The sequence below is a fragment of the Copadichromis virginalis genome, linkage group LG2 (genome assembly GCF_057382275.1).
Source record: "Copadichromis virginalis isolate Kocher_CV1m ecotype Utaka linkage group LG2, C_Virginalis_male_GT1.1, whole genome shotgun sequence".
NCBI classification, from domain to species: domain Eukaryota; kingdom Metazoa; phylum Chordata; class Actinopteri; order Cichliformes; family Cichlidae; genus Copadichromis; species Copadichromis virginalis.
In genome coordinates this window covers 23335228-23361737 of record NC_140619.1, presented here as the reverse complement: position 1 = coordinate 23361737, position 26510 = coordinate 23335228, and the positions used below count along the sequence as shown (strand labels likewise).

The following is a 26510-nucleotide window of genomic DNA, read 5'->3' as shown; positions in this document are numbered from 1 at the left end:
TTAAATGGTTACAATCCTCAGTTGCTCAATCAAATATGAGAGAGGGTGGGATGTTTCACTTGTGAATGATAATCATCTCTATGGCAACAGGGAGAAGCTTCTGATTCAGGTGAAATGAGCAAGTCAGCAGCACCCTGCAATCAAATAATCACCTTCAAATCACATTTGGTCCCACAGACACACACACAGACACACGCATGCATGCACAAAGACACAGCGTGCACTTTCAGCTATGATCGTCTTTGTGGTTCTGCTGTGCAGTGTGTGTCGCTTTGGGGCTTTTGGTTCCATAAAGAGCCAAATGACTTGTTAGTGGCTTTAAGTTTATTACATTTATGTCTTTTTTTCCTTTGCGCAAATCTACTTTCACAGTTTGATGGCAAATCCGAGCATCTGCCCTTAAACGTTGCATATTAATCAGAGAGGTCAAACACAGTGCAGTTTCCAACTGTGCTTAAAAGAAAAAACATGTGTTTATTAGAGCTAATGGTTATTTCCATTAAGATAAAGCCACAGATTATTGTCTTAATTTGATTTTCCAGAGCCTAAGGTAATGCCTTCCAGTGAATGGCTTCTTCCAAATCTCCAAATATATTCTGCTCACAGGAATAAAAGGCAAAGTAGCACACCAGTCTCGGAGGCTGGAACAAGCAAATGTTTGGCAGCTGTGCTTGAAAACTTCTCATGATTAATCAGTTCTCCATTGTCAGCTCCAATGTTTATGTACACGGTGCTGAAATTGTTTTTCACTTCAGTTAAAGTTGACAACAAAATGAACTGATAACGTTTTTTTTTTTTATTTGTAAAGATTAATGAAATTCATGTTTTGGTTTCGTATTCCTAAATGTGATAAATTGGTGATTTAAATCATTTTTCTGTTGCACAAAACAAGCAATTTCACACTCTAGACACTCTGATAAATCAATTGCTATCAGAAAATCAACAGATACATTTATAATTTTTTTTTAAAAGTATCTTAATTTTATGTATAATATAACACATGGTATGTTTGACAGCTTCAAACTGAGGCAGGGCTTTTAGGTTCTTTCCTCTCAATGTGGATTTCTCCTCTAAATGTCCTAGCAGGCCTGTCTGTCTCCAAGCTCCGAGCTGATTACAGCTTATCATAAATGAAGTGCTTGTTCTATGTTGTTGACCTCCCTGGCTTCCAAGTTGGGCAACTGCAAATGTGATTTGAGGAGAACATTATGCAACAAAAACAGTGGAGGAAATTGTCTTGATTAACAGTCCTGTGCAAAAGTCTCAAGCCACTCCTCATTTCTTTACCTGCCCATTTTCAGAGCAATGTTGTTTTTTTGGTTTTTGTTATGCTTTGCGAACACTGACCCACGAATCATTAAAGCATAAAAAACTAAATCAAGGGATAAACCACTGCTGTATCTACATTTAACAGACAGACAGACTTTGTTAGGAGCAGACTGACATAAAATCCCCTTTTTTCCCCCAGGATAACACAGTGGTGCAGGCATAAACAATTTTTTGCACTAACAAGTTGATTCCCAGAGAGCTATTAGATGAAAACTTTGGCATGGTGTGCAGTGCGTCCTTAAAAAAACTAGGGAAACCGGACAAGTGGAGGACAAAAGACAACGTGGCAGACTTAAAGGGCTATCTTGAGCAAAGGAACAGTATGTGAAAGTCATGTCCTTAAGAAACAGGGGGGAAAAATCCAGCAAAGACCTGACAGAGGAGCTGAAAGATGCATCTGGCCCTTCAGTTGATCCATCTACTGTTCAGTGAAGCCTCATCAGTAATGGTCTCAGTGGCATTGTTGTTGTGAACAAGCTGTTCTTGAGGAAGGGAAACAGGGAGAAAAGGCTGTTGTAGCCAAATTACACAAGAACTGGACTAAAAATCAGTGTCTGATGGAGTCATGAATCTAGATTTTACTTTATTTAGTTGTCAATTTGTATGGAAAAGGTCAGGAGAGAGGTACAGCAGCGAGTGTCTACAGCCATCTGTAAAACACAGTGGAGGCTGTGTCATTATTTGGGGCTGAATTTCAGTTAGTTGTGTTGAGGTTTGAGTTATGAACACAGAAACTACAGTCAGATTTTCATCCATCACACAATACCATCTGGTAATGGGAACGCTATCAGTGATGGACTGGCCTCCCCAGATACCAGACCTCAACAGTATTAAAGCAGTGTGAGATCATCTTGACAGAGAATGTAGCAAAATGCAGCTGACATCCAAAAAAGAGCTTTGAATATCATTCAGTAAGCCTCCATTTATCAATATAATCATTTTCTTGGCTGTTTCCTGTCAAAAACCTTTTAAAAACAGATAAAAGACACAAATCTGCATTTGTATTATTCTAATTCTTTGTTCATAGCAATTATCTCCAAATTTTAGATATATGCAGATCAGAGTTCATAAACTGAAATGAAATCAAAGCTAGAATTTGTCAAAAAAGTCTAATGTGTTGTCTGCTGCTGTTTTTATATACAATGCCTAAAAATGTAGCAGCTGATGTTACAATCAAGGCGAAATAATTTTTACTCTTCATCTGCTTTCACAGTGTGACAGAAGACGTTAGGGTATAGACACTGCAGTTACCGACTGCTGTCACGATTGCTGAGCTAATGTGAGCCAAACAAAGAGCATCTACTGGCTATGAATGATTTACAAATCATGTCTGAGATCATTAACCAATAATCTAATATCTAGCTTATCTAGGAAGACTAAGAAAAACCTTCGTACAAAACAAACAAATCTCCATTACAGTTTCCAGCCTATCTGATACAAGCCCCACAAACCTACCAGTGGGGCTTGTTATATTTTTTTTTAAAACACATAAATCCATATCGATGTTTAACCCCAGAAAAGTGAAACGTTTGACAAACACAGATTTATTTGTATCAAAATGACTCATTTAGTACAAATGTTGTAACAGACATTTAAAAGAAGTGACTATTAATTATAAATCATTCATAATTTTTAATGAACTTTCATCAGTCCTGTGTTCCAGTGGAACATTGTGTTACGTGAAGTAATGTTTTTATAATTAGAAAACCAAAACAATCCCAATTATGCAAAAAACTGTTGCACTGATTAAGGAAGCAATAAATTTGGTTATTTGAGTGTGTGTAGCAACAGCCTCTGTGGGTTTGATTGTAGCCTGAAAATGGCCATAAAAAAGAAAACAACAGAAAAACAACAACAACTTTGTTTCGAAACTCGTCAGAATAATCGTTCTGTAAAAAAACGAGGGCTAAACCTCGTGGGGAAAATGCCATAAAAAACATTAGGTTGTAGCCTGCTACCTTCACAGAACAGCACCAGCTGGTCTTAAAATGAATAAAAGAAATGTGAGCAAGAGGACAAGTACATAAGGGTCTGTAGTTTCAGAAGGGGTAACCGCACATAGGAGCTGGCAGCTGTATTAATTGGCACCAGTCTCAAAATGACCAGTTAGGAGGCAACTCCAGCATGCTTACCTTTGAGGCAGAGATGTTGTACATGTGACTGACCACTGAATAGAAACAATTAGGATGGGTGAAAGAGAACCAGTGTTGGATATAAGAACATATGAGGGAGGTGTCCAGATTAAAAATAAGAACATTTGTAGGATCAAGTAAGATGTTGGAGGAGTGCTCATTAGGGTTGTTTGGGTGGTGCTAAGCGGGAGTGTTCTGGAAGATAACTGAGAAGTTGAACCAAGAAGGCTAATACTCTATTTTCCAACCCCGTGCCATGCCCTGTGGACGTCTATCAGTCACAGCCAGTTCCCTCGTAAACAGGTCAATGACCTCTCAACCGCATCCCAACTGCAAAAGCATCAACCACGCTTAATGCGTACACAGTAATGAACATGAACGAACACAATCTCATTTGCCTTTAGAACCTGATTGATCCCATCTCTGTGTAGGGAATAATTAATAGTTGTGAATAATGATGATGTTACCTCTGTTGTACCGACTATGTAAATGTGCATGACTCTCTCGCTTTGAAGACGCTCGTGGATGGATCCTGCTGCCGTCTGATGCCGCAGCTATTAAATAAACTCCGCAGACGGGCACAGCTCAAAGCAACAAACACAACTTCAGCTCTTGATAATGTTTTATCGAAGCACTTTTATTACACTTTCTAGACATGCGAGCGAGTCTCTCACCACTCACTGGTATGACTTTTTTACGGACATTTCAGTTTGTAATAGATGTGAAATTGCGGAGCAAAGTGAATGAGGCAAGAAATGCGGAAAAAGCCTGCTGTTCAGACCTGGAAGAAAAAAAAATAATGTTAAATTTTACAAGTTTTTTTTTTTTTGTCGTAAAGGCTTTCTTATTTAGCATGAGATTAGTTTGGGCAGCATGAAAGCGCGACACAGACATTGAAAGAGTTTGACGCCTGCCAGAAGCATGAGAATTGGCCATTGTGCAAAAAGTCAAGGTTGATTTTTTTTCTCCTCTTGGTGAATTTTATTCTCCCCACCTAAAGCCACTTGGACCCTTTACATCGTCAGACCCCACAGCTTGAGCCCCAGTAAGCCTGTGCTTTAAAACAGTGGTGGCTCCGTACTTTCTAAGAGCTGATCAGAAACAAAGTCAGGTGGTCTCTGCCTGTGATGGAGTGGCTAGCACAATCTCTCTAACTCTCAACCCTGTTGAGCTGTTTGGGGAGACAGCATGACCGTGTGATATGTGAGAAGTGTCCAACTGCCTGTCAAACCGGTTCGTGGGAAGCACTTCAGGAAACATTAGGTGAATACCAAAGATTTGCAAAGTTCTATCTGCTGACACGTGACTTCGTTTGATAACAAAAACACATTTTTAAGGACAAAATTTCTATTTTATTTTATTTTATTCCAACCTTGTCATCGTGTTCAGTATAATTCTTTGTCACCTTGCATAAAAGTTAGATTTTTCAAATAAAAACATTTTGAGTGACTTCAAACCTACATAAAGGATTTCTTGTAACGTCCCAGACATTGGTGACAGACTAAAAGTGGCTGTTATAGGAGCTAGAGCACTTGCAGTGCTTTAATAAATTACCTTATGTCTGGTCAAAAAGTTCCTGTGGTGTTTTTAAAATGTAGAAAAGTAACAAAGCTAGTGACAAAGTATGTAACAGAAATAGAGTCAGAATCTTTATTTTCATCGCACAAAAGGTACAGCGAAAATGAATGCAGCCCCATTCAGAGTGCATGAATAACATTGTGTGTGCTTTTATCGTTACTGATTGCACAGTTATTCAGAAGTATAGAGTTGGAGGTAGATCTAGGCTGAATATACAGAAACTATATAAAGTGTAGTGAATATGTAAAAGTTAGACTGAATGGATGTGCATGGGACCTTTAGGCCTCTCCTGCCTATCCATCCATTTTCTTCTACTTATTGAGTCATAAGGGGTCACACGGGGTGGCTATCCCAGCTGTCACAGGACATGAGGCAGGGTACTGCCTGGACAGGCCACCAATCAGGACTAACACATAGAGACAAACCACCACTCCCACTCAAAGTCACACCTATGGCCAGTTTCTGATCACCAACCCCAAGCATCTCCTTGGAATGTGGGAGGAAGATGGTTTACCAGGAAATACTCACATAAATACATTCAACCTAAACCTTCTTGCTGTGAAGTAACGGTGCTGACCAGCACACCACTTGTGATTCCTGAAAGTTGAATATTATTTGGAAGTGTTTAGACATGATAGTTCCTATCACAGACACGGTTTCTCAGAGACTGAAAAGAGAAAGGCTTTCCCAGCTTGGACACAATGCTTGGTAGCTTTGTTCTTTTTCAACACTAGTGTTCTGGGCTCTCGTTTAACTTGTCACAGTTTAATAGCGAACATAGCAAACACAGAAACGTGAACAAAGGACTTCACTTTGGTATGGAGCTGAGAAAACATGAAAACTGGTATTGCTAGTGAAGAAAATATGTAGCATTCCTTGCTTTACCTAAGATATTTTCTCCTGTTGTGACAACAAGGCCCTCTTCTTCCTACCAACAGCCAAACACAGGGCCTGCATGTTGCACAGTTAACTGGTATGAACGGTAATAGAAGTGAACTTATTAAGAAATGTTTAATTTTACTAGTTAATACTAAAATATTGAAAGTCCATGGCCTGATTTTCAGCGTACATATAGAAAGGACAAAGAAGCAAAGACTTTGAATAAATCCATCTACAAGACATAAATAAAAGGATGGTCCAAGTCTAAATGGGAAGAGCTCCACTGTGCTGATTCACTCGGCTGAGGGTCTCCTACTTTTATTCCATCTGAACTGAACCCTATATGCAATCAGACAGCACAGTCTTCCAGCCACTGCGCAGCATGCTGTGCTAAGCAGTCAGTGCAAAAATGCTTCATGGATTTTGAACCTTCAGTGACATGAGCTACTGAAATAATCGGCAGATGGACAAAAGCTGGGGAAAAAAACACCACAAGACTGTGGAGGCAGTACTAATGAGGTCTTTTTAAAAATACTGCATTGCAATGCATTCGTTAGCTTACAGAAACTAGTGTGTAGCAGTAATGACCTCAATAGAGTGAGCAGTTTGCATGAAGAGGTTTGCAGTCTGTTCTGATAGCAGGTGGTGGGCAGTAGGCCAGAGATTGTGTATAGAGGTAACGTTAGAGGGTCAGCTCAGTCTGGTGATGGCTGTCGGGACGAAGCCGTTGAGGTGCTGAGTTGGTGTAGCTCTAATGAAATGTTACCTTCCCCCGAAGGAAAGCTTCTGAACAGGTGGTTGCCTGTTTGTCTGGGATCAGCGGCGATCCTCTTCATTGTGTGGCTCTGTCATGGAGGGCAACTGGCAACCAATTATCTACTCAGCAATGCTGAGTAGGTAAGACTGGCTGCTACAGCTTGTTTCCAGTAGTGCCGGGAAAGTAGAATCCTTTCTATTCGGAGTGTTCCGGCTGAGAGCGGTTAAGGTGGACACAAAAAACGCTGTCACACACATAGCGACTCAATCACAGTACAGCAGCTAACGCAGAGGTGCTCTGTGCTGATGTTGGCTTTATCCTTTTTGCCCCGACAGATGTTTTCAAGCATATTTATCTCAGATTTACAGGACAGTCACTTTACTGTATATGCTGTGAGCTAATGACTCATTAGTTAATTAAAAAGTATGTATTTATTCAGATTTTGAAGAGTAAAAACATTATTTTTTTAGCACAAATACATGTATTCATACAATTTGCTGTATTTTAGCCATGCATTTCAGTTATTTATTTATTTCTAGGCATACAGAACGATGCATAAATAATGGTGTGTAACTGGCAGCACATTTGTAGATCCTTCTCATTTCTCTCTTTGCTTTGCAATTAATGGGACCAAAGTCTGCTTGCTTACTACAGTCTATCGTGCTCGGTGTTCTTTTGTGTGAATGGAGACCAATTCAGGCTGAATATTGGTTTAAACTGTATTATTGCCTAAATAATGATCCTTAAATACTCGTCCTTGACGAGTCCAAACGTGTGTGTGTGTGTTTGTATGTGCAAGACGGTGCATGTGTGACTTTGTAATTGGATTCTGTGTGTTTCCGTGCATGTGAGCACGCGCCTCACCTCCAGCTTCTTTCAGCCAGCTGCTTCATGCCTCATTGGGGTTTGTATTGATTGTTCCAGTTTCTCTTTGTTTTCAGTCCTCTATTTTGGTCGTCTGATGCAGCTCTAAGAAACCCGCTGGCCTTTGCTAAAACTGCCCTAACAGCTACAGGAGCCTTTGGTAAAATTGCTTTAAATGGGTAGACAGACTGTGGTCAGAAAGCTCTGAATGGTGAGAGAGCCCTTTGGTAAAATGTCTCCAGAAGGTCAGAGAAGCTGCAACAAAATAGCCTCAATAGCTCCAACGGTACACTGGGCGAGTTCACACACGTGCACGGTAGGCACCGCGCAGCAACTCACACACACGCATTTCCTTATCTTCCCGATCCTCTCTATCACACACACAAATGTAGGCATGCACCCACGCTCCAAACCAGCAGAGATGGAGCTCGTATATGACCGCCGGTGCTGCGTCGCTGTTTGTCTGCAGCATTTCAGCATTTCAGCTGTAGATGGTGGCTGCCAGAGGGAAATGTAACATGGCGGCAATCCCCTGCTCATTGAGTAATATCCTGCCCGCCGTAACATTACTCAGCTTTCAGTAAGAGACCAGATCAGTGAGACAGCTAGTGGGAGACAGATGGAGAGAGATGGGGGGACTCTGACAGAAAGAGAGAGGAGGCGTGATGGGAAATGAAAGAACAACAGAGAAATGCGTGAAGAAGAAAGCTGTGATCTGTTGGACTTGGTGTACTGTCGCAACCATGACTAACTAGATAAGTGTGACAGCGAGTTTTACTGGTAAATAAACACCGGCGTGTACAGCAAATCTCATCATTGAAGACGCGTGAAGTGTGTCACCACCTCCGCTCTTCGTTTATCCTTCTTTCCGTCATTTCATCCCTTTATCCGAGCGAGACGTCCCATTTCAGATTAGCAAGGTCAAACCAATGATGAGTCCTGAGGTTTATACCGATTAAAAAATTGCGGCAATGAGCCTCTGCTCATGCTCTCTCACACACCCACGAAAGACAGTCCGTCATGCATGCAAAAAGCACACAGTTAAACAGTCTTGACAGTGGCATTAGTAGCTTTCAAGGAGTTTGTGGAGGGGAGTAAGAAAAACACTTTAGCACCTCTCTTCTGTCAGAGTGAAGCGAGGGTCGACAGGCGAAAATGCGGCAGGGCACGCGGACCCCCGGGCTCTTAGTCTCTACTCTAACATTGACTTAGACACAGATTTGTTTTATTGGCTCTGAAGTCCCTCTCCTTCACTCTCCTTCACACTTGTTTTTTCCCCATTTGTCTCTCCTCTTTTTTACTCCCCCCCCCTGCCTCTCTTTCTCCCATCCCTCAGAAGTCTTGGCTTAGCTAGAGGCTGACACAGCCATGCAGAACTTGGATGAGCAATTGCCTTTACTGTACATGCTAAACTACGCACTAAATCGAATGACTGATGTGCTTGAAAGTGTTTGCTGCTGGGCAAAGCTGGCTGTAGTCTTTGGTTGTCAGACAGAATATAGTCGGCGGTTAGCCATGTCTACGAGCGAAAAAGGACTTGGCAATCAGGCCAGGATGTGTTTCCACTTGTGTGAGGGTATTGATAAATCATTTTTAACTGACTGCAGTGCTACCTTGGCTGTAATGCTTATCGATAAGGCAGTATATTCACAGTCAATCACCCCCATTGTGCCCCACAGCTCTGCCCAGGACTGATACAAATACTTGATAACGATATCTGGTTTACTTCAGTGGTTAAAGAGGAATGAACACATGCATGCTCACATGCACATCTCCCACTTTCTCCCACCACAAGTGTGAAATCTAATCATCATAGGAGCACACAATCATTTTTTATCTAACCTGGAGACACATACATGCCTGACAACAAGAGCGAATGCTGCATGCTAGCATTGTCGCCATGTCGACCACCTGAAATGGTTTGTCTACTATGTAATCTGTACATCTTTGCGTTTTAGCCGCTAATGTGAGAAAGCTTATGATGCTGCTGCTATCTCAGCAAGCCTCACTTTGCTACTAAATTTCCACCAGCTTGAATTCTTCTCTGTTCTCTCATTTCTCTCCACGGTAGTTTAAGAAAACCTGAAAAAGCCACATCAAGTACCTCCTTCTTTTAATAGTGAACTGTCTGTTTCTCGCTCCCTCCACCTCCACCACTCTTCTCTTCAGCTTTCCTCATCCTCCGCACACATCTCGGTGGGGTAGCCGACAGCGAGGGTACAGCACAGAACCCCCCTCACAGCGGTACCGTCCTATTACCTCTGGCAGTCATCTCACTGTCACACTGATCAATGATTCATGTGTGCGCGCGCCTCAGCCTATTAGCTCACTGCACTGCTGCTCATCGCTGGCACTGTGCTGCTGCCGACGCCGCTGCTCCTTCACCAGTTATAATGACTGGACTAACTCAGAGTCCTCTCACTAACGTGTGCCTTCGCCAAAGCACAAGAGAGAAAGATGGACGCTGAGAGGGATGGATAGACAGGCAGGAGGAAAAGGGAGCGAGAATGAAGGGTCAGGCTGAGCACATGCTGCTCGCATAACTGGCTGCACACTGTGTGGAAGTGAGTCTGTGAGAGCGTCTCTGTATTTTAAATGGAAAGAGGTGCCGGTGTCTCTCTAGATGAAATTCTTGCCACTCAGTAGCCATCTTTGAAATGTCTCCAGGCAGTTATGTGGACTAACAAGTTCAGATTCCTGTGGGGGGGGTGGTTCTATTATATAAATACTTTTACAACAGTGGATGAGTATGTTACACATGGCCAGAGTCTGAAATCATGAGGTCAGTATATCTGTACATGTATTCCTCATGATTTGAAAGCACAGGCTTCGGCTCTCTGTTCAGTTTTTTTCTACTCTTGGCTCTACATAGTTTAAACTCCAGTGCATTTCCTAAATATGCTACAGACACTGCTCTGCTGCATTTTAGCTCAGCAGCACTTCCCACCCTTTTGTTTCTAAGAGGCAGGAAATCAGAAGAAACTCAGTCAAAGGGAGAATCTGCACAAAGGGAAAGGAGTTAAACAGGCAGTGAATTAATGGACTGAACTGATGCCTTGTTTAAAACAAATAAGAAATGTATGGGGCTAAGCTAAGCTAAGCTAATTAGCAGCTAGCTGTACCTGCATATTTACTGTACATATTGCCCTGCCAAGAAAGCAAGCTTATTTTCTAAAACATCAAGTGAAGGTTTAAATGTTCTACATGGTTTTGTGGGAAAAATTATTTTCTATTAAGTTATTTCTCCTTTTGATCTAATAAAGAAATGCGAACATTAAAAATATCAAGGTGTCACAAAGGGCCTATATTAAACACTCCGTTACTCTGTTTATCCAACATTGTTTGAGGGGGTTGTAGTTGACTTTTTTCTTATATTTCCTCAGGAGACTGCATGTCCTTTTATCATCACAGATAAGAACTAACACCACAGTTCATTTGACGATATAATCCAGATTCTCCAAGGTCTCTGTGATTTTCTAGAGTGTAGGATAGCGTAACCCAGGACGACAGGACATCTCTATGACGACTGTGCCAGTATCGTTTGTGTGTCCAAAAACGATATTAATTTGTCTGTGAGTCAGGGGTCTGACAGAATAAATGTTAAGGTCAAGAATAAACCTTCATGCTCAGCAGTTGCTCATCTTTTTTCATGTCTCTTTGGCACTGAATAACCTGCAGCAATTGAAACCTTGTAACCTCTACATGCCTAATAGATAGACATATATTAAACTCCCATTCCTGTCCACATTATGGGCTCTATGAGTGCTCAGTTTTAAATGCCCGGAATTCATTTGCTTAAATGACAAACCAACAAATATGTCCTCACTGGTATTAATATTACTGTTTGGACATTAGATCCTCAAAAGTACAAGAGCATATGCTCAAACGCTCACTCTTCCATCATCTCCTCATCACACTCAGAGGTCCTTGTTCCCTTCTTGCTCCGGTGTGTTTGCGTGTGCATGCATGCTGTGCAACTCTAGATGCTAAGTGTTCAAGCAAAAGGTCAACAGCCATAAAGTAAGAGAGAGAGAGACAGAGAATGGGGGGAGGGCTGATGAGGAGGAGCAGGAGAAGTGGGGTCTGAGGGTGTTTTGAGGAGAGATGGAGTGGTGACGAGGAGAAGGTAGGAGAGCTGGTGAGGACTGTCGCTGCAGAGTCATAACTGTAGTGGGTAATACTTGGCCAGCAGAGGTGTGGGGGACACCAGACAAACATGGAGAGCAAGAAAAGCAATTCAGATGAGAGGAAGCGAGGAGAGAATGGAGTCTGAGAGACTTAATGGTGGAAATGCCAAATGTATCAGTTTGGGAATAACTTGTCATCCCTCACTGAGCACTCTTACAGACTAATTTATGAAACTATGATAGGTTGTTCCACTCCACTCCACTGCCAAATATAATGCCATACAAACTGTGACGAGGAATACAAACCTACATTTTTAGGTGTGGTATGATATTTTATGGTGTATTTTAAGAGAAAGATAATTGCCGTGGTCGAAAGGAAATTTCAGCGGCGCTCTTGCTAATTCTGTCAGTGTCAAATACGTGTGATTTTGACCACCTTCACTGTGTGTGTGCTTTTTTCATGAGTTTCTTTCTACCTGCTTCCGTTCTCCTCCCACCTGTCTGCTAAGGATGCAGTACGGGCAGTACCAGACAACCGAAAGGATTTTGCTGGAAGCTAAATCCATGAAATTAAATGTACAAGGAAGATCATTTGGGTTACTGTTTGACATCCTTTTTTCCAGCATCAAAACGAATCATCACAGGTACTTTCACAGCAAGGTGTTTATGCGAAAAATCCCCCACGTCGCCTTTTTTTAAAAAAGAAAAAGAAAACAAGAGATGTTTAAAAATGACTGACTCGTACTCACACTGACGTGAGGAGCTTGTGCGTGTCCATGTCTGGTCTCGTCACAGACTGACAGTTCAATTAGTTTGAGCTAAATGATGCATGACGTCTCCCTCATGGCCCTGGTAATCGTCAGTGTTCTGCTTTGAAGAGCTCATATTGTGCATGAGTAGATAGCTAAACCAATAGTGGCTAGTGCTAGTCAAAAGTAGAAATGTATGATTTGCTGATCCCCGTAGATGCCAGAGTGAGGCATGGGACCCTGTTGGCTTCAACTCTCAGAGCTCATCATAGATTTGCTGGTATTTTTCAGAGAAAACAGTTTTATTTCCCCGCCTCGCACCCCTCTCCTCTGTGCTTCCTCAAAGGAAAGTAGCAGCAAATGGCTTTGAACTATTTGGAGTTTTAATTAGGTATCCTTCATCAGGAGGGGGTGGAGTGTGGGCGACTGTGGAGGCGTGTGCATGCATGCATGTATGCACAGATGAGAAAAGTGTGAGTCTGCGCCGTACCTGTGTGATTGTGTTGGTTGCGCCGTATAATTGTGGATTTGTTTTTCTAAGCAGCCATTTTACGCGAGCGTTATCAAGCTCGTGTCAAGTGCTTTTTCTGGGTGTCGGCAATCAGCAGACAGAGGACAGACAGTGAAGATGTTTGAAGTCCTTAGAAGTTCCCTACCTTGATCTGCATGCAGCAGCCATCCTCTGACTGCCACCAGCACATAGTAACTTTTTGATTTAAGTCTTTGCTTTTGTTTGATGTTCCAAATGTGTCAGAGGAGGGGAGAAAAAAAACTGCAATGATTTATTTCATTTGCTTTGTTCTTCCTATCAGCAAAGGCACATTACCTTTTTAGATTCTTTTAAAGAAATAAAAAAAAAAATTAAAACACTGCTCAAGTATAAGCCTGAATGAATGGAACCTCGTGATTGGTCAGAACACAGCTGAATGTTTTACTCAACACTTTACTGACAACACTCGCAAAAAACTAATTCATTTCCTTAATGGGCGTGTGTTAGTTGTTTTTATTTAACAGCATGTTGGTTTCCCGTCCTAGTAAACAATTTTATGAGTGGGAGGGGGGAATCCAGTATTCTCTCTCATACCCTTTGTTGTTTAAAAGGCCCATATGGATTGTGAATCGGCAGCAGCTTTCAAAGCATCATTAGTCATGCATAAAAGCCTGTGTTAGCGCTTTAATACTAGCCCTGGGCTCAGACTCACAAGATCTGCCTTAATTGCCCACCACTGCCACGTTCTGTGTTGGTGTGCACATGTGCCATGTGCGCAGGCATGCACGCATGTGTGCGTGACAGTTTGTCTTCTCTGCGTGTTTTCTAATTGTCCTTTGCTTTGCCGGACGCTAATAAGCACATAAAGAGAGTGAGTGCTCTCAGATGGGCATTAAAAAAAGGATTCAGACACACCCCTCTTGCATGTTTTGAATAATGATCTCCTCTGTCTGTTTTCTTTTCTTTACCCTTGGCTGCCAATCTGCGTGTGTGTGTGTGTGTGTAGCGGTCCACCTGTTAGGTTTGACCTGGCATCTGCGTCACGGTGAGAGCCAGCTGTATGAGAATGGCCTGAGCTCAGCAGACCATCAACAAGAGGACCGCAGCAAAACCAGACCGACGAGCTCCGTCCACCTGCTGGACACGCTCAACCCTGAAAACACACACAGTGGTGACAGAGGTGAGCTGACACGCACACAGTGTACACTGTAATAACAGATGTTCTGCACTCAGCCACTGACAGGATCTGCCCGTTAGTAACAACAAAACAAATGTAATACAGCAGCTTGAAAAATTTGTATTAAATGTATTGACTAAAAACATAAGTGATGACTTCGAGTGCTTCACTTCATTTTTCTTTATCTGTGCCTGGCTGTTTTCTTTTTCTTTCTATCGACATTTTTGCAAGCAAAAAGGCAAGGAAAGCATTTTTGACTATTTCATTAAGCATGCCCAATAAGAGCGTATTTTGACAAATCGGAATTATTTTCGGGGCCTTCATATTTCAGGTTTCCATGGAAAACCACCCCTTCAGAGTTGCTCTGGACTTACCTTCATGTCAGTCTTTAACCAGACTTATGCGATGTTAGTCAGCTGGGACTTTTCATTCTGACAATGTTTTTAAAAACTGTCTGCGTTGTAGCTTCGAAGTTCTGCAGACTTTTGCAGAGAGCTCCTCATCTTTGCTTTAGGTTGTCAGCTCAAGGCTACAAGCCTTTACATGTGTAACACACCCGACTCATCAAATGGATTATGAGTAATGTACATGCCAAATTTTGAGACAGGAGAGGAATGTGTTAAAAAATTATGGACATGAAGTTGTCTTTGGATAACTGTTGAATCTTTGCCTAAATCCTGGAGAGCGCTCTTGACGGGCTGCAGAGACATAAATGAGTTTTTCTTCTTCATGCAGACTTCTTCATGCTGTTTGCCATTTTTTTACTTTTGCTGGGTGCACCTGGTTTTCTGGAAGGAGGCCAGCTGTTGGTTTTGATGGTACCTGTGATAGTGCTCTGATAGATTTGTGCTTTTGTGCGAGTCCTGGTATTATGTCCTTCATTTGTATGGCTCCACTCTACTCCTCATATTATCACCTCTGCATAAATGGCAACTTTCAGTCAACTTTCAGCCACATGGCAGCTCTTTTAGGCATGAATTATTGATCAAAAAAATGAGACACATCTGCCCACTTAGTGTCCCGGTTACTTTTGGACCACGGCAAATTGTGCACCATAGCTTAAGAGGATTCTAGTTGTTTCTCTTCGATGATGCTGTGAACCACAGCTGAGACTTCAATTAGGATCCATTAACTTCTGCAAACTAAACATATTGAACAATGACATGTAATGTTTTAATCACACTTTTACAAACACCATACACATAAGCCAAAGATTAAGCCTGTCATGTTGTGTTGCTGCAGAGGCTAAAACGAGTACAAAGAGTTGCTGAAGAGTGAAAACTGAAGATGCACCAAACACATACACCAAACACATGCACTTATATTCGGATCTTCAGGTACAGGTCTACAAATTTCAATCAGCTTCTAGTGCATTAAGTCCCTGGCTTCGTAAATAACACTCTTCCCACAACTAATGATCCAATACAATAGAGAGACATTAGTCCAGAGATAAGCCTTACTCTGATTACTCATTTTTTAGAAAGGCTAGGAAACTGGTTAATCGCGTTTTCTTTTTCCTGCTACGTGACTGGAATTGCTTTTCTCCACTCTGCCTTCTCCCAACTAGCCAGAGGAATTACTAACACCAGTTTAACCCCACAATATGGGACATTAATTGTGAGCGTCTCAGGTCATGAAGTCAGACAGGACAGAGCAACCTTCATGGTTGGTGTGATTCTGATGGATATTACATCGGAGGCTGTCGGAGCCCACGTTCAGCGCTTACACAGAAAACGTGCGAGGCAAAACTGCAACTCGCTGCAATTTAGGCAACCTGGGACATCCCTGAAGCAACTATTCTTGATGAATCCTCACATTCGGAGGATTAACGCTCTCATCAGTATCTAAATCCTCCAATAGAGCACGCAGGGGTCGTGGAATTCACTTCTGAGTGTTGCGTCACAACAATCTATTGTTTCAGCTCTTATTGCTTTATATGCGCCGTGAAAGCTGGGAAATCAAAATGGGCAAAGCTAAGCTGTTGATGCAGGGGGCTCAGATTAATAAAATTGGCACGGTGGAGGTGGTCCCCAGGCAGAGGAGGGCCAGGGAGATTAGAGATTAGGCTGTAATCCAGTGTGGCAGATTATCACGCTCATCCTGCTGCACCCATCACCTCTCACACCAAGAGACCACACAATCCCCTAGATTACACCGCGAACGATGGCGAGGGAAGGAATGGAAAGGATAGAGAGAGATAAGGGGGCAAGGGACGGATACACGATGAAGCTAAAAAAGAATTGCTGTCATTAAAGTAGCAAATTCCTTAAACATCTTAGAAGAAGCTTTCACAACTTGTCTGAAAACCACCAAAAAAAAAAGAAACTCAAAGAACAACAAGATGCAAAATGTTCAGTTTTTTTAATTCGGAATAAATTGTCTTAGCCTAACACGCTGCTATAAACACAAGGAACACAAGTAACAGTGGGAGCATGAAGATAGCTGAGGCGGCTGATTGGAGGATAGTCATCAGTTTCTGCTTGTTTTGATATAAACTGATGACACAGTAGGGAGAGATGAAACGAGCTTGGCGGAATGATTGGAAGGTAGTAATCTTCTTGTATTGTCGTTCATGTATTTTTAGTGTTGTTGTTTTTCTGTCAACTTCAATGCCATAAAGATGATTTGTTGGCTCCACTCCGAAATCAGAATCCGGAGCCGCAAGACTTCTAATCCACCTTATGAGGCGGCCCGCGCCACCATGCTTGATGCTAATTGACATGTTGTGTCATGCGCGTATGGCTAGCGTCTCGTCAAGCCGCGCGTGCTGTTTTATATTCTTCACGCTATCTCTCCTGCAGTTTCCAGAGATCACCAGCAGCCCCTCTAAGCCGACCACACATAAAAGCTTCTCTAATTAGTATTACAGTAATTGCCACTCGCCCCATGATACCCAACCTCGCGCTGATGTGCATGCATGAATGTGTGCTCACAAACACACCGCCTTTCCCTTATCTCTTCTCTGTTTTTATATCAAACAAGCGAGGGTAAGGGCATTTAGAGATGGCCATCTCACACACACACACACACACACACACACACACACACACACACACACACACACACACACACATTAATGGAAACTCTTCTGGCGTACATGAAAGCAGATGTGCCCAGAACAGAATTTTTTTGTCGGTGGAATCCCTTCCTTAATGAAGTACATCAGAGTTTGAGAGTAATATTTCACTCAATGTGCAACGTCGGATGTATTAACGATATGAAATGATACAAAGTGACATACAGTAGAGCGGCGCGTTGCCTCATTATAATGTGGAGATGATGAAATGTGGAGCTTGTGGAATGCCATCTGAGCCTATGTGATGATTGTATAAACTCCTGAGTTAGTGCCGAATTGTTTTCACTCTGCCTGATGGTGTGGTTGGAAAATTGTGTGTAGATGGATGAAATGTGACAGAGACAGAGAGAAGGGCTCTTAAAGAGCACATCAATATTCTAGACTGCGTGCAGAGAGAGTGGAGGGAAGTGAGGCCGAGCAGTCCGCATGTGTCCACAAGAGTAAGAAAGTGTGTTGATGTTGCGCGCGGGTGCGAGCAGAGCGAATGTGTGTGGCGCAGAGGTGAGCGCGTGCGCGTGTGTGCAAATGCTTATGGACTGGTCCCTGTTACACTGGTCTCATTGATTTTCTCACGCTGGGATACAGTCTCAGGATGTAACACATGCGCACACGCCCGCGTTCACACAGACACACACGCAGAGAGCGTATGGATCACTTAGTGAACCCCCTGCTTGAGTGCCTCAAGTTGAGAAAGCCTAACAGCAGCGGCATGTCTGTCTGTTAGGCGGCCGGCATTCAAAACATCTCATCCAGAAATATCGGAGGAAATGAAACATAATTTCAAACTACAGCCAGTGTTTACAGTATACATGTCACGTTTTGTCAAGAGCAGGAACTTTTGACATTTGAGTAGTATGTGCCACAGGCTCTGACATCAATTGTAAAATAAACAATAAAATAAACTCAAAGCTGGTCAAAAGGTGGTCAAACAAAAACTTTATTCAACTGTTTCCATTTGATACTGGTGCACTGTACAAAAGTATTGAGCCACCCATCAAGTCATTATATTTTGATTTTTAAATTTTTGTTTGCTATTGCTCAAGGCGTCTAGAGGAATAGTTCTCCATGCTTTGTGAAGGTCCTTTAAAGCTTCTCTTTGGACATTGGCTGCTTTTTTACTTATTTTCAGTTCAGTTTTGTTTGTTAAGCTACTTTGTTACTGGCAGCCTGTTGCAAAAACAACACATTTCCTTATTTTTCTATGAAAACTGACAGAATAAAAAAGTTTGGCATACAATAGTGTGCAGTGTGCCCTTAAAAATGAGGAAACTTGGCAACTGGAGGACAAACGAATAAAAGAAATGATAGTGTAAAAAAAACATCTGTAGCAGATGAACGGTATGTGAAATCGATATCCTAAAGAAATAGAAAAAAATCCAGCAAAGACCTAATACAGGACCTGAGAGATCTGGCACTTCAGTTAATACTACTGTTCACTAAAGCCTCATCAGAAATGGTCTCAGTAGAAGGGTGGCTGTCAAGAAGCCTTTCTTCAGGATGAGAAACAGAGAGAGAAGTATGCCGAATTACACAGGAACTGGACTGAATCAGTGCCAACAGGTCTGATGGAGTCATGAATCCAGAGTAGTTTTGGTTTAAATAATCATCAGTATGGAGGAGGTCAGATGTCATGTGGTGGAGGCTCTGTCATGGTTTGGGGCTGTGTTTTAGCCAGTGGTGTTGGGGATATTTAAAAATTGATGGAATTGTGAATGTCGAAAAAGTACTGTCGCCATGATACAGCATGCGGTACAGTGGAAAGTTTTATTTTTCAGTGTGACGCCAAAAACACTGCCAATGCAGCAAAAGCATACCTGGATAGAAAAACACAATCAGTCATGGATTGGCCTCCCCAGAGCTCAGACTCATTATTGAAGCAGTGTGGGATCATCTTTGTAGAGAACAAAATGCAGCCAACATCCAAAGAAGAGCTTTGAATTTCCTTCAAGAAGCCTGAAGAACTATTCCTTAAGACTGCTTAAAGAAATAACAAGAAAGCTGCCTAAGAGAGTTTATTATGAATTAAGCAATCTCTGTATGTATGCACCTATTTCCCACCATCCCAGCAAAATATAAAGAAATTAGGGGTGGCTTGAGACCTTTGCACAGTCCTGTTAATGCAGTTATTAATGCGTTTAATTAGCAGCTTCCTTGCAGATTAAAATTACATTACATGCCACATGCCACAGTGAATTGTTAAACCAACCAACAATATCATATTCCTGACTCAGAATGTGCCTTTGGGGAACGTCTCCTCACACAAACATGATGAGTCTGCTTTCACTGAAGTGAATGAGTCTTGTACCTTAGTTGACAGAAACATGAGTATTTTCCTGTTGTTTCTGACCACATTTTGATTATGCTTGTCAGTTAAATCCCAACAACAATACTGGTTTAAAAATAGATCATTTGAGCACAGTGCTGGAGTTTTGTTTCTTTTTTTCTTTGGCTTTTGTTGGAACAAACCTTCGAGTTCCTCTGCGCAGGAAAAACTGGGAAGATACAATTTTAAAAAGCAGTTAAAGTAGCTTTGCCTTGATTTTTTCCTACATTCAAACACTATTTACATATGCATCAGCATTAACAATCTAATAGCATAGCATGATATAAGCACATTTGTTAAGGAAATACATATTTTTATTAAGCAGGTAAAAATATCTCTTCACGTATCTTTATTAGTAGTTTATTAGTAAAATTTTGGAAAACATATTAGATACAAATATTTCATAAAAATGACAAAGTGATGTACCAAAGTGTAAAAAACACTACAGAGAAGGAAGCCTGTTTTGTTACACAAAGTTGCATCGACCTTGTGCTCTACTTTTTTGGACATAAATATCCAAGAGGGGTAATTTAAGATACTTACAAGTAATTTTCAAAATGCATCACAGTAGTTAAGCCTCTAGACCTGCACCCAGACTACACAGGTAAAGCTTGAAGAAAAATAATCTGTAGGTACTTTATCCATGTTCCAATTGACACAACACATATTACATGTGTAACAATGCATGTGTCGTGCAGTGGATGCGTTTGCTAAGGGCCAGATGTGTCTGTCACACACGTAGCCTGGGGTCTGATGGTAGAAGGTGAGGAAGAGAGCGTAATGGAAGGGCCTAAGGCCAAGAGCATTATCTTCTCCTGACTCTGACTGACACTCATTAGGCTGCACAGTGGAGAGAGGCGGCTGAAAGCTTATTAAGCCACCTGCTCAAAAGGCCCTTAATTGAATCCAAGTAATTATAGAGACCTTGCCCATTGTGATATTTTTATTCATCCTGCGGCAAACTCAATCTCTCTTGCATTTGGAACGCTATTAATGTTGTCTGCACCAATATGTGTGAGATTCAGACACAGACCTACGCATCAGTATTGACGTGCGCACACACACACACACACACACACACACACACACACACACACACACACACACACACACACACACACACACACACTTCCAGTCCCCTCAGACGTGTCCCGTCACCAAGACCCTGGCTGCACTTTTTAGTCTGTTCTCTGCTTCATTAGAATCTGAGGGATAATAAAATTAATTGCAAAGACAGTTTAGTTCCTTTGAAAATAGATTACAGGTGTAATTGTTTTACCTGAATAACCCGTAGGCAAGAGAAATTAATTAGACCTTGTGTCCCAAGTCCTAATGTAGTTCCGTTCCTTCATTGGCCTGGTGCACCCACACGCACACACTCAGAGACACACAGCACATTCAGATGGATGGGCAGGCAAACTCACACTAACTTTTGGAAGCACGTGCTTTGCAAAGACGGGGGTGAAGGAGGACAATGTGGAGGTGTTAGCGAGTCATTAGAAATGGGAAAGGTTAAGAGTTCAATTGTAAAGCCGTCCTGATCCAGATGTCCTGCGGCCTGGGAACATTTTCAAGGGCTAATTTAGCAGAAAATATTGCATTGTGTACATGTGTTTGCATATTGTGTGCGACTAGTGTCAGTGGGGGCATTAGAAGCACGATGTGTACAACCAGTATAATTGGCTGAGGCAGCATCATCATTATTATAATGCTCCCTATGTTGGTTATGTCAGACTGACCCACTACCAATTCATCATTCCCATCAAGGCCATGTTGATGGTAGACATGAATGAGCAATGCAACGCTTTTATCTGCCCTTTAAACAGGCTCAACATTTTCAAATATTCCAATTTTTTTCTTCCCCTGCCAACTAATGATAAAAGGAGGCTTATGCGACGCTGTTGTATTTTTACTCTTATTCCAAGCCGCCGATAGCAAGTGTGAATTTCAAGCTGCTTTTCTGTTATTAAAGCCACGAGATAGCAAGGTGCGAAGGAATTTTTGCCTCCCAGTTTGCATATCATCTTGTTTAAGCTTGTATTCTTTATGTCTGCCAGATAGGAATAAACACAGATTTGCTGTTTTGAAAGATCTTTTCAAAGAGTGGGCTCAGGTTTTGTGCTGAGACACACGGCTGGAACACACTGATTGACAGAAGTAATCTGAGCGGCTCTAGGAGCCCCCGGTCACCATGTGAGCCGTCTGGTTTCTGTGGGACTCCCAAAAATGCCTCGATCCTCTCCCCTGGTTTTACTGGAGCTGCAGTATTATTCTCTACGTGCTGAGACAGACGGAGAGAGAGGGAGGGAGGGAGGGAGAGAGAGATGCAAGGAGGGTTTTTCTTCTTTCTTGCATCAGCAGTTGTAACTCGACACAGCCAACTCGTCAATGAGCATGGTCCTCTCATATGTGCTCCCCCCTCCCTCCCTTTTACATCTCCCCTGCTTCCCCCATCTCCCTACCACCCTTCCTTGTGGCTGACCTGAGTGCCGCTTTCTGTCCCCTTGTTGCATCACACTTGGAGAAGCACTGTACAGTAATTAGCGTCAGTCCTGCTCATCTGCCCGCCAGCCTGCCAGTCAGCCTGCTTGTGCGCCTGCCTGCCTGCCAGTGTTCCGCCAACTGCCATGCCCTATTCATGTCCTATTCATCTAGTGCTGAATAAAAGACTGCTTTCCTCGAGACATCCATCCCTCTGCTGGCCTTTATATTTTTGTGGCGAGGCGCAGAAGTGAGGATTAGCATTAAAAGGAATAGACTGCTGAGGTAGACTCGGCAGGAATGCATGAATGCATACTTTAGTTCGGCCAAGCTGCTTTTGTTCGGTTTGGTAGAGATTTTAGTGCGGGAACAATTTATGCCTCATACAGACACCTGTCTGTGAGTGTGTGTGTGGGTTGGTTCTTTTTTTGCTTTTGCTTTTACTTTCATTCAAAAATCTTTTTGAACTGTTTTTGTTCTCGTCCCAATCTCATCGTTTTGTCCCTTTTTTTCCCTCTCGTCGCACTGGTTAAGCGCGTTACCGAATTAATCACTTTATTATTTCTTTTCAAGTGTTGCCTAAATGAGATAGAAGGGTAGAAAGAGATGATGTATGATCTTTTGGCATTCATTTGCACAATTTTTAAAATTCACTGAAATTCAAGTATTCACTGTGTGTGATTTGACGAGTGAGCTGTGAATGTCTTTTAGTCTTGGCTCTAAGATATTTGTCTCGCGTTAAGGTTCAAAGCTGACCCTTTCCACAATCTCGCTGCTACAGATGGCCTGCCAAAGTGTTGTCATCGTCACGTCCACTAACCAACCAGATAGGAATGCAGTATTAGATAACACACACTGATCAACTTTGACACTGGCACACTGGCACAAATTGTAAAGGAGAAAAAAAAAAACACCAAAAGAAATGGAATGAATGGAGGTAAAATGTGGAAAATGAAGTGTTTGGAATTCCAGCAATGAGTCGTGGCGGCAGAAGCCACGTTTGTATGATGTGTCTCCAGATGTTATTATGACTCCGTTAGGCATGGAAAGAAACAGCCGGGGAATTGTGACCGTTCATTGTGGCCTAAGATTCTGTAAGTTTCATCAATTGTGCGGTCCGCATAACTCAACTTGATGTCGTACCTAAGTTTATTTGATCTATGTTGGCTTGAGATTGCTGAAATCTCCCAGTCTGCAGGTGCCACAGCTATACTAGAGATGCATGCACAGTAGTGCTTTGAGCAAGAAATGCATTGCTTAGGCATTTTCAACATACTGCAAACTTGTTGTCTTTGCTTTATAGAAAAGGGAAACGACTTGTCCAGGTAGTACCTGTCACCCTGTGATGACCCTTAGTAGGAGATGGATAGACAGATGGATGCACCTTTTGTCTAACATTTGTGTGCAGATATCCGGCTGTGTAGTTGGAGCAGGGTAGCATGTTTGCTGATTAACCCAAGGCGAACTGACCTGGTGACGAGAGTAGAGAAGAAAAGTTGATGTGACATTTCAAACAAAACCACAAATGTCAGCTTCATGGCGTGATAAGCTGGAAAGACAAAACGATCATCAGACCCAGAATTTTTCTCCGATCGTCATGAATATCTGTGTAAAACTTAACAGCTGTAGGTACTGAGAGGTCTGCAATAAAGAGCTGGAATGACCAACGGACTAATAAATATTCCCATCGCTTTAGCTTCTGCTAGCATAGCAAGATGAGTACCTCCGCCTCCCTCGCTCTGACAGTACGTGTGATATATGTCGGCTGGCCTGCAGGCATGTATGGTGTCGCCATAATGGAGTGGTAAAGCAGCAGGCATTATGGATTGAGAGCGAGCCGGCTCGTCCATGAATCTGCCCCTAACTGTTCTTCTGCCTTTGTGGCCGTAACGATCGGCTGGCTTCCCTCTGTCACCATATTTCCTCCATCTTAGTTTAGAAGCAGAGATATATCTCTACATAAAGGCTGACACACAGAGGGCTGGAGAGCCTTGCCTGCTCCCCAACACAAAAGACTTGGGCCTGGTGGTTGATAAAGGCTTATGGAGAGAAGAGGAGCTGATGGCCAGGGGACTGTTGGAAAGACCTATTCTCTTCACAGACAAAGACACACTCTCACTCAAGACACTATCTGTGTGACGCTGTTTGTGAATGCGTGCATGTGCCCTCCTCACTTTTTCTCATCCTTCGCTCTCTCTCGTTCTCTCTCTTCTTTCACACTAACACACACACACACACAGACTTTCTTTCTTGTTAGAAGATGCTAATATAGCACACGACAAAGCCCCAGTAGACAGCTCTCAGACAAAACACTTCCTTTTTAAAGCAGTTCATCTTTATGCAGAGTCTATCCAAAGGCCTGCCAAAGCATGGTCTCTTGAAAAGCAGGATTTTCACCACCGCTCAGTCATTCCTGACATCTATTCAGTCTCGCTTCATTAGTGCAGCGGCTGATCACGCTGATGTTTGAGGACATCAGGTTGGTTATTAATTGCTCCCTCTGATACTGAATACAACAGCCTGTCCGCCTTGATAAATCTGCAGCGTGTGTCTTTAGCGGCCTCACCTGTGTGATTTTTTTTATTTTTTTATTTTTTTGTCTACAGAAAAGTGGGTGCGAGGCCGGGCCATCGACCGTGGCGAGGTCGACATCGGGACTCAGCAGAGCCAGGCAATCCCGCCGGGACTTTTTTGGAGGTTTCATATAACTGTGCACCATCCGACCTACATCAAGTTCAATCTTTCTCTTTCACACAACGCACTGCTGGGGGTCTATGGGCGCAGGAACATACCGCCTACACACACTCAGGTAAAGAAGGCCCCATGTCGTAGCGTGCTGTTCACCAGATGGGCATGTTTGCTTCAGCTGCTACAGATCCCATCCACGCTAATGCACCTATTTCTCTCCACTTTGTCCTTGCATCTACACTGAGGCAATATTCAGCGGTGGGGAGTGTTAAGCACTTATTTGAACACGATTACATTATATTCTTTGATCCAGAACTCCTGATACTCCAGGATGCTCTAGACACACACGACACACAATGCTTTTTTTTATATTTAAACATGAGAAATTATTTTAGTTTGAAAGTCTTTTTAAAAACTTCTATTGTGATACACTGGCTGTCTTTTTTGTGCATTTCCTCTAAAACCACATCTCTTTATTTATCTCAATCTCAAACTGTGTCAGTGTGCTCATTCAGCCAGACAGAGCATTACAGCAAGCACATTTTCATCCAATCTGACAGCTGGAATAGGTTTTGTTTTGTTTTTTTGGATTCGCTGTTACTTTGTCTCCATTTTGATGTCTCTGGATTTCTTGTCCTAAAAGAGGTGGAAGTTGCATTTTGTTCTTTTCAGTACAAACGCCGATTTGTGTGGAGACAGATGTCCATAAACTGCTTTTATTCATGTTTTGTGAGGCAAATGTGTTAGAACAAACAAAAACAGTTAAATCGATAACTGACTGCAGCAGAGCATGAATTTGCTGTCTGCCTGTTTAACAGGTAGCATTCATGAACCATGAACCAAAAAAAATCACTGCTTTAAACTTGTTCTGACAACACAAAGAGAAAAAAATGTAAATCAGATCAATTAAATTGTGAGTTCAGCTGTATTGAAACACAGTGTTAGAGTTGCTGATGGAAAACTGATGTTTTTTTCTTCTCTAGACTCGTGCGTGTTTTTCTCATACTGAATATGATGCTAATTTTCCAGCTAAGAAAACAAACAAAACATGAGGACAAAGCAATTCTCCCCACATGGACACGTGTCTTTCTAAAACGGCGCACGGGCACCCTAAAAAGTACGGATGCACTCGGTTTTTCGTGAAGAAAACGCTGATGTTAGCGTCTCGTATCGTGCAAAGTGTAGAACAGCATTGTGCCATTCAAGACGCACAGATACAGACAAAAATACAACACACACTGAGTCATCTGCTTTTTAACATCAGTGCGCCCCTGCTCTCGCCTGCATGAAGAGGTCTAATTAGCTGTTTTTGACACTAGTGTGACACACAGCCCTCAGGGGAAATAAGACTCAGCGAGTGCTTGCTAGTTCAAGGAGGTTTGAGGATGGATAGGAGGGGAGGGAGAGAGAGGAGATGAGAGTGGTGGGGGAAGTTAAAGAGGGAGAGAAAGAAGCACGAAAAGGTTAAGACAGATGAAATAATAGTCTGCTCCACTGAAAACCTGGGTGGTAAAGTGTGCCCATGCTATTAGCAGCATGTCAAGTTTTTGAGCCAGCTGCTGTGGAACACGTCTGGTAGAAAAGGGAGATGCGGCTGAAAAAAAGCATTCCTCCTTTCCTTTGGCCTCTGGATTCACATTTGATATGCGCATCATGAATTCTACTCCCCAATTTCTTGTATCCACCCAGTTTTCTAATAGCATTCACGCAGCTAGCCCAACAACAGCCACACGCCACTGCACAAGGTTTGCCTCGCTCATTTCTGTTGGCTTTATGTAGCTTTTGCGAATTCCCATGTTGTTTTTGTTGCTGTTGTTTCCTTCAGACTGGTTGATAATGCTGTTTCCTGGTTGTGTTGTA

At 42.3% G+C, this 26510-nt stretch overlaps 1 protein-coding gene across 1 annotated transcript in view; it reads left to right on the top strand.

Moving 5' to 3' along the window:
• tenm1 (teneurin transmembrane protein 1) overlaps window positions 1-26510 on the top strand; it is a 201518-nt gene that overhangs the window by 84032 nt on the left and 90976 nt on the right. The window contains exons 6-7 of the mRNA XM_085474337.1: window positions 13912-14085; window positions 24569-24771. Coding sequence (XP_085330463.1) covers window positions 13912-14085; window positions 24569-24771 — 377 coding nt within the window. The remainder of the gene's footprint in view (window positions 1-13911; window positions 14086-24568; window positions 24772-26510) is intronic.